Source organism: Strix uralensis, chromosome 9 (genome assembly GCF_047716275.1).
Source record: "Strix uralensis isolate ZFMK-TIS-50842 chromosome 9, bStrUra1, whole genome shotgun sequence".
Taxonomy (NCBI): domain Eukaryota; kingdom Metazoa; phylum Chordata; class Aves; order Strigiformes; family Strigidae; genus Strix; species Strix uralensis.
Genome location: NC_133980.1, coordinates 13023995 through 13039821, shown reverse-complemented (window position 1 = coordinate 13039821; position 15827 = coordinate 13023995). Strand labels below are relative to the sequence as shown.

At 43.6% G+C, this 15827-nt stretch overlaps 1 protein-coding gene across 24 annotated transcripts in view; it reads right to left on the bottom strand.

Annotated features, from left to right (window-relative positions):
- Positions 1-15827, bottom strand: part of LPP (LIM domain containing preferred translocation partner in lipoma) — a 348425-nt gene that overhangs the window by 130756 nt on the left and 201842 nt on the right. For 23 of the 24 annotated variants that reach the window (XM_074877369.1, XM_074877381.1, XM_074877366.1 and 20 more), the window contains one exon: positions 329-1003. In XM_074877369.1, the coding sequence (XP_074733470.1) occupies positions 329-1003 (675 nt within the window). The remainder of the gene's footprint in view (positions 1-328; positions 1004-15827) is intronic. The other variant, XM_074877389.1, reaches the window with a different exon arrangement.

Sequence of the window (15827 nt, the reverse complement as noted above, 5' to 3'; positions counted from 1 at the left end):
TGAACCAAAGGTGTCCACAAGCACATAGAGCAGAAGCTCACACCCAACCTCTCCTTCGATCTTGGAAGGGCCCAGAAGGGAAGACCAACCGCAGCAATGCCATATGGAGGTGTGGCCAGTGAGCTCCTCAGGCAACGGCATCTTTTCAAACCAGACGAGAGTTGCCTATTTCCAGCTTTTAAGAAGCCATATGGAGGGATACCTGCCTCAAGACTCTGCAGGCACCATTTAATCCCCCACACCACCTTGCAGGGAGGGTCCCAAGGCATGTTCAGCCATGTGGCTCTCCACTCCCCCAGGAAGGCCAGTGAGCGCCCACATCTCCTACCTTTTGCTGCAGCGCAGGCGGCTGCGGGGCCATCACGGGGTCGGTGATGTAGGTCTTCTTCGTGCCAGATGGCTGGTAGAGCCCAGGAGGAGCCTGGCCCATGGTGTTACTAGCGGGATACGCTGGCTCGGCCTTCCAGGAGCTCTGTGGCACGTAGGGCGCTTCGGAGCCGTTCCTCCCCCCATACCCCCCATAGTAGGGGTCCTGGTAGCGGCCCTGTGGAGGTGCATAGCCGTAGGCGGGCTCTGAAGGCCGAGCAGGCGGCGGGGCGTAGCCATAGTCGGGCCCGTGGGGCTGTGGAGGGCCGTAGTGCGGGGCACCAGGCGGGCGGGCCGGCGGGGGAGCGTAGGGCTGGCCGGGCCCGAGGCTGCCGTAGTGCACGGGCTGCGGGCCGGGCGGCTGGTAGTGTGGGCTGGGCTGAGCCGTCCTCACCTGGACGTTGAAGGCCGGGCGGCTGGGGGTGGAGGCCGTGGCGTAGGAGGCCGGCACCGGTTGAGGCTTCAGGGTGCCGACAGGAGTGACCGGGATGGGCGCTGGCTGCCCCGGGCCCTTGGCAGTAGACTTCTTGGTGGCGGTGAGGGGAGGCTGGTTGGGGATGATCATCCGCTTGTGGCCAGTGACAGGGGTGGACACGGATGGGGTGGTGGCGGCAGAGCTGCTCGAGGTCCCGGAGCCCTAGGGAGCAAGGAGAAAGAGACGCACCGTCAGCAGGAGGGGCTGCTCAGGCATCAGGTCGAGCAGCAAGGGGTTAAGTGGAAGTGGGGTTTTACAGTAACATCTGCGCAGCAACTCAAACTGCTTAGGAAAGCAGGAATGTACCTGAGACCACGTTATAAAATGGTAATAGTAACCTTTCCCTGCTCTGACAGAAAGGGACGGCGCCGCAGCAGCTAAGCAGAACTGCCATGCATGGTGTTTCGTCTCTCCTTGGAGTTTTCTCCTCCACCTCCAAATGACCAAACAAACTAAAAAGCGATAAACGCAAGAAAAAGGGAGACTCACAGGAGAATAATTAGGCAAGAGTCCATGCATTCCTGTGAAAATGACAGTGTTTTGAAAAAGAGAGAAAATGAGATTACAGTCTCTACGGAGACATGAAATTCCTTGGGTCCCTAGAGCACTTGTAGGGTATTGCCCCTCAATATGGGAGCTCCTTTAACAATGCAGGAGGCAGCAGAATGGGATGGCTTGAAAGCAGCTCCTAAGCTGTAAGAATTCACTTATATCAAAGCAAAATACGGAGGTGTCCCTGTCCTTGGCTCTGCTCCTAACCACTGCTGGTTGAAAGGTTGGAGTGACCCCAGAGAAGGCAAATGTTACACATGGCTCATTAAAGGGCAGAAAGCAGGCCAGGATTCCTGAGAGCTTCAGAGGTCAGCTCCCACCACGGCAGCCACGTAACCTTGCACCGGTGCCCCAGACACAGCAGCACTCAGGCAGCCAGGGAAGAAAGAGGTTCACAGCAAGTGCCACCGCTTCCTGCGATTTGGCCACCAAATGAAAATTTAATGCAGTGACACTGTCCTAATAGGCATCATACATCCTTCTGTCTGTACCTGTTTGTCTGATTTACCTAATATTTAAATCTCACATCCAAAAACACTGGTGTGAAAGGACATCTTTGTTAAAGAGCTAACAATGTGGAATAGTTTCTGAAGAACACTGACGATCACCCTTAAGTCTTTTCACTAAATCAACGAAGAGCAAACTTGAATTTCAGGAGTTTAGGATTAGGTAAAATTTCTTGCCTCTCTATTTTCCTTTATTCCAAAAGAGTACCTGAATTTCATGCCTTCCTATACAGAGATGCACTGAAGACATGCAGTTCGACAGTATTTCTTTGCTGTTGCACTTAACACTATAGTTATATGAGGTTATATCTCATCCAAACTTCCTGCACCGGGCTTGATCTCAACCGCGATCTGCTTGATAACCTATAAGTTCACAGCAGCCCAAAGTCAGACCAGCTCAGTCCTCACCAATGGTTGTCTTCACGCTAAAGCATATGCCACCTTTCCCTAAACAACCAATCTTGTATTTGTCCTCAGGCGTTCCTGCTTTATGCAGGCACCCTGACCTCTACCTACTGCCCCATTATCCTCTTGCTGGGACTGCTGGACAGGGGAGGGAGCGGTGGGGGCTCATGGGGACACCCCATGCACAAGCTCTACCCGGGCCAGAGAAATCCTCTGCCTGGTCAGCAGGTGGCGGCAATAAATTGCTGCCAAACCAACCCGGGCCAGTGGCTGGAGAGGAACTTCAACCACCCATTTCTCTGGACCTCCAAGCATACCAAACTCACCTTCCATAGAAGGTGGGAGAAAGGGAGACACACCCCACCCCAACATTTGGCAACCACTACATATGAAAAGGGAGATAAGAGCAAGCTGCTCAACTTCTAGTCCACAGCCCACAAGTAAGTCTACCAAAGGAATAAGGAAGCTCTGCTATCCAACTGACAGCTCTTCCCTAGCAATGTGCAAATACATTTTTGCCAATGCTCCTGCAATCACACCTTCAGGGCAAACCTCCCGTGAGAGTAAACCTCCCATGAAGAATCACTATAAATGAGCGAAAAAACAGGCAAATAAGACCATCAATCTGTTTTGAGAGATGTAAAAGATGTGTATGCAGAGGTGGGGAATAATAAGGCAGCAAACTTCTGCTGGAGAAAAACATCTCAATGTATTCAAACCCTGACCTTGCCAACAGATCCATGACAAGGCAATACATAGACTGAAGAGATTTTGAAACTGGGAGCAAAGAAGAGCTAAAGCATGTCTCAGTTGAACTGCAAGGGCAGAGACAGGTTAAGGGTCTGTAGCCCTCCATTAATACTACCTGATTCTTCTATTTCTTAAACATCTGAGGAGGAGCAGGCATTCCTCAATCCCTTTGTCAAAGCACAACTGCACCAGCACTCATTGCTAGCAAGAAAATTTCCTTTCTGTCAGACTTACTCTCCCATGTCAGCTTGACATTTATGCCTGGGAGTGCTAGAAACTTTCTCATTTCCTCACCTATTTTATTCTTGTAAGTGACAGTAGTTTGTCCACTTACTGTAATGGGATGAAAGGTCCACAACGCGGCACTGTGTAATTACCACCAGAAAAGCATTTTTCTTTTCCATGTGAAGAGGGAGAAGGTAGATAATGTTTTAAAGACAATGGCCTATTAGGGGGAGGGGGAAAGCCCGAACCAAACCAGAAATGAGCCCTATTCATCACATCTTATGTTTCTGAATGCAGACTCTGGAAGCAGGTGATGACAGAGCGCTAGTAAAGCTCTTGCGATGGAAGTCTATTCCACCCCAAGAACTGGGGGACTTTCATCTTACATATAAACATGCACATAACACTTCACTTAATGTGTTGATGCTAGTCTCCTGCCTGGACTGGAATATACCTTAAGAATGAATGATAACCCCTTTCTCCAAAAAACCTCTCACTGCCTATTGACTGGCACTCTGAAAGGCTCTGAGCAGCTCCCATGTTTGACACTACAAAGAGGATGAGCTGAGAGTCTCCCCTCCTGCACCAGAGCCCAGTGAAGGAAGGCGGCAAGTTGGGGGTGTCCCGGTCAGAGACCAAGCTTTGCCATCAACTTCACAGCAAAAGCTCAAGCTAACAAGTACTGGCTGCATTGTGGCATTCAAACCACAGGCTGCCTTGAGGAGGAGGAAGTTTGCCTCAGTAGGAGTCCCCAGAGGTGCCCTGCATGACTCATTCTGAATTCCTCAGAGGGTGCTGGGCAAGTGTGTGATGAAAGATGGGCTTTAGGGGGAGGAAGAGGGTGTAAGGCTAGTTACTGTGGTGTAGTAGAGAAATGGGACAGGTTAGAGGGAACTTAACGCTACTGGAGCACTGATGATTTATGGGGACACAAAGAGGAACACTGGCTGTAGCTCCTGAGCAAGGGCACAGGTGAGGTATCACCATAAATCCTCTGCCCTTTTGCTTGAGAGAGACATAGGTGGCCACAGTCCAGCCTTTTGCATGTCCAGCCACGCACTCAAATATCACCCAGGCTTAAACCTCTAGATTATTAATGGATTAAGAAAAGACTTTATAAACACACATGAACTATGGACAAGATTCCTGCTCTGAGGACAGTCATGTGCAGAAGGTACTCAGATACCATGGGGAAGAGTGATTTCAACAGATGTCTGGAAGGCACTAGGAGGACAGGAGGGATGGATGAGGCTATAAAGTGCCAGGTAGATAGAGAGCGAGTAATGAATAGAAAGCTGTAAAGGGCTGCCTATATCACTGGGTACAGTCCTAGCAAAACAGATGACTGTCACAAATGTTTCACCCAAATGAGCCCACAGAACTTTTGCTAGCGTAACAAAGTAGACTCATCCAAAAGTACACTGAAGTGACAGCCCAGAAGCATGAAAACAAGAAAAAACAGGAGAAAGACAAAGGAGAAAGACAAAGAGTGGATTCATAGGAGTGCAGGCATCCCTCCCTCCAGCAGCTCCTGGACAGCTCATTTCAAAACCATATTGCATTTGCAAGTGACCATCGCAGCCAAATACGCTCTCTGAATCCTCTAAGGGCTGTTTTCAGAGGAATACAGGCTTTCCTCTGCTCGCCATGCACTAGATGAAACTGTCTGACACGCTTTGCAAGTGCAAATTAGAACCACGCTACTTACCATCAACTCCTTCTTGCAAATTCATATTTGCAAAGAGAGAGTAAACTAGAAACCCCAGGTGCTGATAATGCAGAGTTGTTAAGAGAAACTAGAGTAGGAAGGAGTTAAATTCAGAACCTCATCTACCACAAGCATTATAATAGAAAATCTTTTTTTTTTTAATGGGGAAAGCACAAGAGCCTTGTTTAAACACAGATGGAAGTACCTAAATGTTCTGCCTCTTCTACAAATGAATTATCCAGCAGTTCAAATAAAGGTGAACTAATACTGACAAAAATCAAGTAAAACTCAATCAATGGGGGAGGAAAAAACCCCCAAAACACTTCTAAAAAAAGTTACCATGTGTAACCATGAGGGGAATCAATTTGCTTGGTAACTCCTGCCCTGTGTTCTTAAATGCAGTGAAAAGTTTATAAACATTTGGAGGAGTTTCTTGTATCAACGACCATACAAGAAGTCTATGGTGGTATGATAAACTTGTGCTGTCCTAGGGGTCTGTCAAAGCTGGGTATCTAGATTCAAATCTGCCCTGGTGGGGAAACTTGAAATCCTGAGTATCTCTGCAATTCTTCATTCTGTAGAAATTATTTACATAGATCTTAAATTAAATTCAACATATACCTACAACTAAAGTCATCACACAGGTACTAGGGATGAAACCTGTTGTTCTACAAAAATTAGCTTATAATTCTATACTATTTGTCAGGGTTAAATCTTAAAAAGAGTACAGAATAACTACAGTCTACAGCAGGAGCATGATTCTATGTGATCAGCTGGAACCTTTATAAAAAGGACTTCATTCTCCTTTTATTTTGTGCATTTGTGGAGTATTTTCTATAGAATCCCTTCAGTTATTCAGTTTCACAGACTGGATCAAAAATGCCAACACAAAGTTTATCACATTCTATTCAATTCTCCAGGCATTTTTCATAAAGGTACAGTTGAATAGCTTTAGCCCTTTAGCTGTCAAATTATCACATATAAAGATACATTACTCCAACTCAGTGCTTTTCAACCTTTATGCACGGCAGCCTCCAAATGTTTTTCAGGAGAAACATGCTCCTTTACAGAGGGAGTTAATCTACTGACAATAAACATGGTTTTTTAAGTTACCTTTCACTGAATTCTTCTTAGTTACCTTAGGAGTGATCCACGGACCCCCAGGGTTTGCAGAGCACAGGTTGAGAATCACAGCTCTAGCTGCGGCTGTCTTTTTCAAGTATTTCAGTCGCTATTTACTCCAAGCTAGAATGAAACAACCCTTCTTCCTCGAAAGGCAGAAACCTGGGAACTACTGGTGGGCTGAACCCAGGATGCAGCATTCCCAGGGGGCTGCCAGTTCACAGTGCTGGTGCAGCATCTCTCTTCCTAACTCAGCCACTCTTCTGCATGGTCCACGGGCACAAGTTCGACTGAAATGCGGGGTCAGCTCAGGCATGTGCCAGCTGAAATTTTTTAAGTATCTCTCAGTGGTGGTGGTGGTTGGAGGCCTGGGTGGGAAAGGCAGCGAAGGGTGGAAAATGAACTTAGCTTCTCCTGACGCCATGGATTGGCATTCACCTCGGCTAGCTGGAGGTGCTTAAAGCTCTCTGTGAAATGCATCTCCACGGGGTCATTTATCCCATTCTAATATTGAAGCCTAAAACAGGGGAGATGAATCATCCACTGGGGGAATCTACTTCACTCCACTGACTGTAAAAGAAGCATAAAACCAGCCAAGACAAGTCACTGAATATTTAGACAGCACAAGTTAGTGGAGACAAATTCCACAATAAGCAGGTAATTTTGATGTGACTGTAAGAAGCACAGATACCTTTTCCCTGCATTAAGTGGGACTGCCATTCAAGCTCAGCTAGTGCTGCACACCAAGGGGATTTCTGAGTGCCAGCAGCTCAGACAATCAATCGGGACCCTGCCATGCCATGCAGCCAACGCAACACCGAGAGGCCGGGCCGCAAAGACATTTCCAGTGTATGAAGGGGGCTGACATGGGTGGGTCGTCCTTTCCCACCTCCTTTTCCACCTCCAGGCTGAACAGTGGCTCTCACTGGAATTAGAGCTGCTGCCTTGCCAGGAGCAGTGGCTGGGCTGAGCCTCCCTCCTGCCTAAGGTAGCAGATCCCAAATCCCTCTCAGTTTGGGAAGGATAACCCCAGAGAAGAATCAAATACTCTGCTTTGAAACCTGGGGCTTTAGGTACCTGAAAATGTGAAGAGGCATTTTACAGGGTTTCCTGATGTGCAGACACTTCTAACTCCTGTTGACTTTAAATTCTGTATTTGAACGAGCTGCCTTGCTACTGATAATATATGGCCAGGTTCCCCTGAACATATCCTCTTTTTCTATCTAAAATAACATCTGGGTGAAAAAGAGAAATCTGGCTTTTCATTTGGGACTTACAAATACCTGGAGTTCTGGTAGAGTTCCAGCTGGGTTGCTAAATGTCTAGAGATCCTGGGCAGATACACTGCTCCCATTCAGCATACCTGATGCATTTTCAATATACAGGATCTTCTGGCCGCCTTTATAATGTCCAGATACTAGGCCAAGCCCACTGAGGACACAACAGTCCCCTCTGCACTGCTGCTATGTGGTGCACACAGCTCAACACAATTTCTTTATGTGTCAAAGTTCACTTAGAATCTGGTCCAAAATTTTGAAGTCTAGTCCAAAACCTTAAAGCCCTCAGCCAACTCACGTTTATAATCAGATGAAGCTTTTCTTTACAGTTTCATCATTCTCTCATTTCTAGTTTACAGCTGACAAGTGAGCGTCACGAAGGCATGGGCTGTGCATGGATCAGCAGCCACACTCATACTTCCCAGATGTGTTTATATGGGATTCAGCTTGCTGGCTTGATCACCAGAAGCTATCAAGGTATTCGAACGGATTGCTCCTAGGCATTATACCAAAAGAAGAGGAGAAATCTAATAAAGTGTTCATCTCTGGTTCTCAAATAAAGAGAATACCTTACAGATGCCATAAAGCGTTACAAGAACACAACTGCTTCTGAACTTTGATCTGTTTTTCAGCTGCTACCACGGGTGGAAAAGGAGTCAACATAGCTCTTAATGTTTCTGTTCACAACCTCTTTTGTACTCCTTGTGATGTCCCAGCTGGAAACACAAGGGAGAAGAGGGTGCACAAAAAAAATGGTGATAACAAGTTGACCTCCAATATTTTATCACGGAAAGCAGCCTTTCACAACTGACCCGTGCAGTTACAGACACACACCTTGGTTCAGCTTGCAGTACGAGTGTCAAGTGTTTTGGGCAATCTGGGTTTCCACTTTCCAACACTCCATTAATTCCAAAGAGCCTGAACACATCTGAGATGTTTGGTCTCCAAAACACAACAGTGTTATGCCAGGGAAGAATTTTGCTTTTCCTTCTCAGTTTCCTATTTACTTTTTTATTTGTTTATCCCAATGCTATCACTACAATGACTACTATGAGCTTTTTTATTCATTTTTCCCTTTCTGATGAGTGATCATCTGGTATTTATGAGAAGGACTATGGGAGAGACCAGTTTTAAAAGATGTGCAAACGATTGACCTAAATACTTCTAGCTCTGGTAGACAGTCAAGGGCCATAATTTTAGCTTAATTCATTGAAAGGGCTAGTTATGATTAAAAGTCTATTTAATCAATTCCACTTGACCAGTTCAAATGCAGTAGCAGTTTCATCTACAAGAACATCGGGTATCAGAACGAAAAATATCTTTGTCAAAAAGCTACAGAAGATGCCAGTCACCAGAAGTTAAATGTTTTCTGAATTCCTCTCGGGATATTTCTGTAATTTCCCACTCTCGTCACTAAAATGACAAATTGTGCCAGTCTGGACCTCAGGAACATGCAACGGCAGTCCCCTGCACTGGCTGAATTGGTGGCACATCGACTCAGCAACACATTACATAAGGAGCTGTGCACCACAAAACTACTGAATACAGTCCCAGAACAGAAGACCACAAAAAGGGTAGAGCAGTACCATGTGAAGGCAAGTCCCTGTGTGCATGGAGAAGTGAAACTGAGCTCCTTAAGAAGCACCTTCTCTAAGGCTTACAACATGGGAATGTCTAAAGCATTTCTATTCAGCAAACTGGACCCTTCTAATGGGCTGAACAAGTCTCCTTGCTTAATTTAGGCAAAATGTTGCTCTGCCTCACAAATGGGAAGCCCCCACCCCCCTATAAGTATGAATTTTGGGTAAGCAAAGTATTTTTATGACTTTTGCTATTACTAAGCTAGTGAAGCTTAGAGTATCATAATTACACCATCCACAGACTTAAAAACATTTTTTTCTTCCTTTTATAGCTTGCTATTTGTAATGGAAAAGAAGCTCGTGTGCATGATAAACACGGGCAGGTTGGAGAGTTATACAGATTATGCTGCTATCTATGGATGTGTATCATGATTATAAAAAATGGATTAAAAAGGTATAATGGAAGATGCGTGAGTAAGGGAAAGGGATGCGCACCTGCGAGTGACAGGACAAAATACATGTATTCATGAAGTCTTCTGGAGAAGTCTTCTACAACTTATTTGGTAAAGTTATCATTTGCTATTGTGTGTTGAACAACAGATTTAAAGAACAGTCCAAAAACTCTATAAAAGCTTCTCATTGTCTACTAAATTGCAAAGGAGTTTTCGAGTGTTTATAGAGTATACAAGCTTTCTTCCTTTATTAATTCTAGAGAACATTAAAAGAATGTGCATATGCACACATAAATAATATGAAATACATATGCACCCAGACACCACTTGATTTACTTTGTGTTACTTGTTATTTGTTTACGATTCCATTTATTTGCTTCATTGCTTGCATTTATAACCTATTTATTTTTTCAAATTCCAAAAGTCTATTAAACCAGATTTTAAAAATTATCCTACCAGAGGGCATAAACATTTTTGAATGTTAGTATTGTCTCTATTTCCTGTAAAAAACATGTGTTTTTATTCTTCTTTTCCCCACGTTTTAAAGACTGTGCGAATAGTAGTACAGAAGAGCAGAAGCATCAGCGAACAATTCCATGTTCATATAACATCTGTTTTCTTAGGGTTCAGTTGAGGTCCAGAACCCACTGTCATGTGCCAATATTTTTAGTGGGCTACAAAATGATTCAAGTTAGTAACCTGAGTGGTTAGCAGCAGAGAAAAACTATACAGCCTCACCAGAAAAATAACAGCTCAACCAAAAAAAAAAAAAGTAAAAGACAGGCAGATGTGACAGAGAGGTTATTTTCCTATTAGATCCAATGTACACCTTTCCAAAAGGCTGATGAACTCCAACAACAGGTCAAATTTAACTGTTTTCCCAGATGGCTCCTTCTGGGAAGCGGAGTGGAACGTTCCCTCATTTATCCGTCTGCCTGGGTTATCACCCCTGCCCGAAATACCTTAGTCTTTCCACAGTATCACAGATTCCAAGTACAGTGTTGAAAAACCTATCTGATTGGAAAGGTTTTCTTTCACCTGATGTGGCTTTTTAAATTATTCTATAGGTATATAAATACATACACCAAGATACACAGAATTTACCCACTGCAACATGTCTAGTCAAAACACCAGGGCAGTACTGTAATAAGCCAGGAAAGTGAAAGAGCATTAATTTATAGCACAAGAAAAAATGCCATCTGTACCACAGAAATACTCAACTATAAAACAAAACAGAAAGTTAGAATATTTTTAAATTAAAGTTTTAACTCAGAATAATCACTGATTCCTCACTATTTTCCTCTCTTCATAGAGAACGTATAATTACATTAAATGTATGCTTAATAAAGCGTTTCCTCAAAAGACACACTGATAAAAATTTAGAATCATAACAGTATCACTCTAAAAAGCCTGTGTAAAGCAATCTCAAATCCATTGCCTCACCAGGCTTGGTTCTGTTGCAAATGGCATTATAAATTAATCCAGTTCTCCTAAATATGCCTTGAGGAAACAAAACCACAAATAGGCATTGTAAGTTTTAATATAAAAAACACAAAAAAACAAAGAACAAGAAAAAAAAAATCTTCTCTTCATTCTTGACCAGAACGCAAGAGCTGTGTTTTTAACAACTGATATTGCTGAATAGGTTATATACTTCGTCCAAAAGTCAACTTTTTTTGATGCAGCTTAGTCCCACATACTAGTTTAATACCACACTCCTCTCAGCTCAGCAGTTTTAAGGAGAAAAAAAAAAAAAAAAAGGTTGCTAAACTTCATCAATAACAACCTAATGAGCCCAATTAAGTTATGATTTATAATTTTCCTTGCTTACACCATTCTTAGACCAAAATAACATCCCAAGACATTTGCTCCATGGCTGCTGACTGGGTTAAGGTTATCACAGTCACAGCTGAGAACCAGAATATTCTTCACTACCTCTTGCTGCCTGAGTTAAATTTTTTTTAAAGTGCCTTATATAAAGCCACATTCTGATCTCAGTGACACTGGTGCCAGCTTAAGCACGTCTGTTGACTCCAGAAGATTTACTCCAAATACACTGGATGCTGCAGATCAGGATTTGGCCTACTACTGTCTCTGAATTCGGAGGGTTTTTCTCCCCACTGGGAACACAGCAGAGGTTTCTATGCAAACTGTAACAAATCCTACGGATCTAACCTCCTCCAGGCAATAATCGTCTAGCTTTGCTTAAAACTCATCATGTAAGGAGATCTTGGCAAATCATGCTGCTGCAACCTGAAAGAAAGCAAATGAAATTTATAATCAAGGCTAAATATAGCCTGCACCGGACTAAACCTCAGCACCTCCAAGCACCCAGCTCAGCACGTAATGGCAGCAGCATTGCCAGTCCAGCTCTCGGGCCAGCTGTGCACCCTGACTTGTGTACCCATCCACAAACACTTTTGCATAAGGAATTAAAAATAAGCGTGCTAATTCAAAACAAACAGACATATCCTCCCTCTCTCCTCACTTTTCTCCTTCTGGTGGATGTATAAATGCATACTGATGGCTACTGGGATTTATAGCCTAACCGATTTTGACATTTTTAACTTCAGAATTTGAAACAGTGACCTTCTAGCCCTGGGGCAGGAGTGCTAAATGCTAAACACTCTGGGACTAGGGAGTATTAATTTAGTCCTTCTGAGCAGCTTGGCTTCAACACTGATCTAACAAGGGCTCAACGCTCTCCAAAACTCAGCAGTGGACGCCCAAAAACTGCAAGGAATTTTGGATCCAAACTGGAGTTTCGTGGCTTTCATTCTTGTTTGTCACAGGTCAAATTAAGCTCCAGACCTGAACTTGAGAGCGGTGGGGAAAATTCAGGTCTGGATCTGAATTTACAGTGGAATTAAATTGTATTTCGTTTCTAGCTTGTAATGCCTTTTTTTTTTTTTTTTGCAGTTCATGACGTATTTGTATTTTAAGAAAAATAATTATGCACGGAGCAAGCATCCTGGCATCACAAGTCATCAATAAATCTCTTTTCCATAACAACCCACAAGAATTCACTGCAGGACCCAATTGTTAAAACACAAAGCAATGACATTCTATAAGCTTTCAGAAGTATCATTCTAGCCCTTGTGGACTCACTGAATTCTCTAAATGAGTCACTGGCCTCTCAACAGAATTCTCAAAACTTAGGTTAAGCCAGGTTAATTCCCTCCCCCCTTTAATTTAGAAGTCCAGCTGCAGCGTGTGGCTTTCCAGTGAAAAGATCTAAATGCAGAGCCCATTCACCCTGAACAGGAAATCTCATGGGGCCCAAAGCTGACCTCTTCCTAAAAGCTAGAGATAAACCATGCTAACAGGAAAAAAATGGGATTTCCAAAGCCTCATGGGCCATGTGATATGAAAATCAATATTCCTCTTACATGACACAAATCATTTTCTGCTGAAGGCCAGAGGACCATAGTTGAAGCTACTCTGGTTGGGGAGGGTGAAAGGGTAGCTGTAAGAAATGGGGGATGAAGAGAGCAAACACTTTAACCAGAGCAGGGACAAGGGAGACACCAAAAACGATCCTTCTAACCAAAGCAAGTGAGCAGACATGGCATTTGGGGTTGGGCTTAGGGCTTCAGCTAGGTGAGACTTGGAGAGGACACGCTCTCTGCCCTGCACACTCTCCTTGCTGGGAGGTGAGATCATGGGTACTCGTTTGCTCTGTCCAAGGCTACTTGTGACAACTACAGCTTGCAGCACAGCATCCTGCTTTAGCTACCTTGCCTCTAACTAACCAGTATCAGCTACACTGGAATCCCAAAAAGAAAGTTTTTTCTGGGCAGATACATCATATCATACTCTTCATAAAGAGATAAACTATGCTGAAAGTAGCTCAAGTTTTTGTACCCCCACCTCTACTCTGCTAGAAGATTATTTGAAGTATCACTGCCCGGCTTGTTAGAAAAATTTCCGGGCTAAATATTTCGTGTCCAGTTCGTCCTTAGGAATGGATGCAACAAACAAAAATCACAGCAGGTCATGCCGTTAATGTCAATGATCTGTACAAATTTGGTTGAAGCCAATAACTGTCTTTAACCTTCAGCAGCAGTACAGTTTTCACCACTGAAAATATATCCTAAGGAAGAAAAGTTTTGCCTCAGCTGTAATTAATTATTTTTTAATAATAATAGAAACCTACCAGATTTTTTTTTTAAAGGAAAAGATGGAAAAGGAAAAAAGGAAAAAAAAAAGGAAAAATGGAAAAAGGAAAAAAGGAAGAAGGAAAATAAAATAAATAGTTTATCCTACTACTGCTGCAAGGAAATATTTAATTGAGGATTTTGGAATTAGTTTTAAAAAAGTACTTTTTAAGATTGCAGAAAAAGCTTAAAACATGATAAAAGCTAAAGAGCCTGATGGAAAACTAAGAAGAAAATGAAATAAGTTTTTTTAAAGGGAAAATACAAATGATTTTAAACTGAACCTATGATATTTTTAACAGCTGGAACTGATAATGCTGAACTCAGCCATCATTCTACTATATTTAGTTTTGTATCTATCAAAGTCCACATGACTTTTCCATGAGACAGACAGATAGATCTATAGGCTGATAGACAGATGGATAGGTACATAAAAAGAAAAAGGAAAAATATCATTAGGAAAGGGAACATTTTCTTGTCTGTTCTTTCAGTATGATTTTTTTTTCATTTCAATTTCTACCTTATTATTTCCTATAAGTAGAAACAGATTTTTCTCTCTTTCAAAAAATTCTTAAACAGAAAACCTCCTTTGACAGTTTCAGCAGCAGATTAATCACTTTTGCAACCCACAAAAAAAAAAAGTTTTCTGGAAAGCATAACTGTCTGTAAATGTAAATGACAGAATTACTCTCTCTTATGCTAAGACGCCTACACATGCTCTCACTTCCATGACTCAGCACCAGATAAAAGCTTGTGAGATAATAAGTAGCAAACTTTCCTTTAGAACAATAAAAAAGGTTAAAAAAAACCTCTTACTCCCCCTGTCCCCCCCTCCCTCCAAAAAAATAATCCTCATGGTGTTAAGCCAAAGTCTGCCAATGGTTTCCCCTCCCACTGGAATACAAATACCTAAAGGACTTCAGAGAGGAACAAGGCTCAAGCAGCATCAAAATCAAAACACATGCAAACACGAGAGGCTTTTCTTTTTCTCCAAATGAGCAAGAATGGGTCTGTTGCAACAAAGAGGAATTTTATTACTGTTCATCCCCTGCCTTGCTCTAATTTGGTAGACAAATGAGTTGAAATTTTGCTCACCTATAATGAAAATTTCCAGGCACTCTAAGGCAACGCACTCATGCCAAAAATCACAGAAACCTGTGGGGAAGGGAGGGGAATTTCAGTGGGACTTTCCCTCCTGTACTGTGGTCGTTGTCTGACTTAAGCTTGTTAGAGCCAGAGTAACTTCTCCTTCAGCAAACCAAGTCAGTGCAGACCCTACAGACCTAAATATGACTCTTTATTTTGGACAAATCATCGAAATAAAAGCTGAAAAGGAGGGGTTCACACCTCAGCTACGCTCTTATGATGCCCCTGAAAAGGTATGGTCTTAACACCAAAATGTTGCCAGTCAGCTTGTGAATGCTGCTGGAACAGACAGCCACCTCCTCTCTATACACTCTTGTCAGTCCCAGCATGCAGGTGAAGTAATCAAAGGGTAGTAATCAAGAGAGGGCTGATTATTTACTTATTAAGCAGAGATACCATGGACTTGAGGAGGAAAAAGTTGACTTCCCAAGCCCTGGTACAGTCTGGAGTCCCCCCTGCTGAGTGACAGTCATTTCTGCTAAGAGCTTCCATCACCTCATGTGCTGAGTGGGTCACCATGAGTCCCGTGTCCCTTGGAGGCAGCTCACTCTACCAGAAGCTGAAAATTACCTAGTAAATAAAGCAGCAAAATGCTGCTTGTGCCCATCACCTCTGGAGGAAGCAGAGTCCAGCCAAGGAGCACCGCAGCCCCTCCTGAACACATTGCTGCTGGTGGCTTTTATGTTTTTTATGCTGGAAATTGTAAGTTAATGGTATTAGCCATTAAAGTTTAAATTCAAAGGAAAGCCCCAGGGTAAGGCATCCTGTGCCATGGGTGAGGGACTTCTCGACAGAGGGATGCTTTGAACTGAGCCAGAGGTAGAATCAAACCATTCGAAATACCTTCATTAATAAAGTGCACCTGCGCTGGCAGGAGGCGGGTGAGCAGAGCCAATGTCTCAGCGTGGTGCTGGCAGGGCCACGGCTGGAGCGCACGTGTGTCCCACACAGATCAAGGAGTGGGCAGGAGCATCCCCATCCCGGCTGCTCCCCATCCCTGCGCAGGGAACACTGAGCAAACAGAGCAGCGTCCGGATGCTCTGGCTCAGCTGGCTGCCAGGCGGGTGAAGCATTGCCGCTGACAATTTCAGTGTCACTCATCTTCA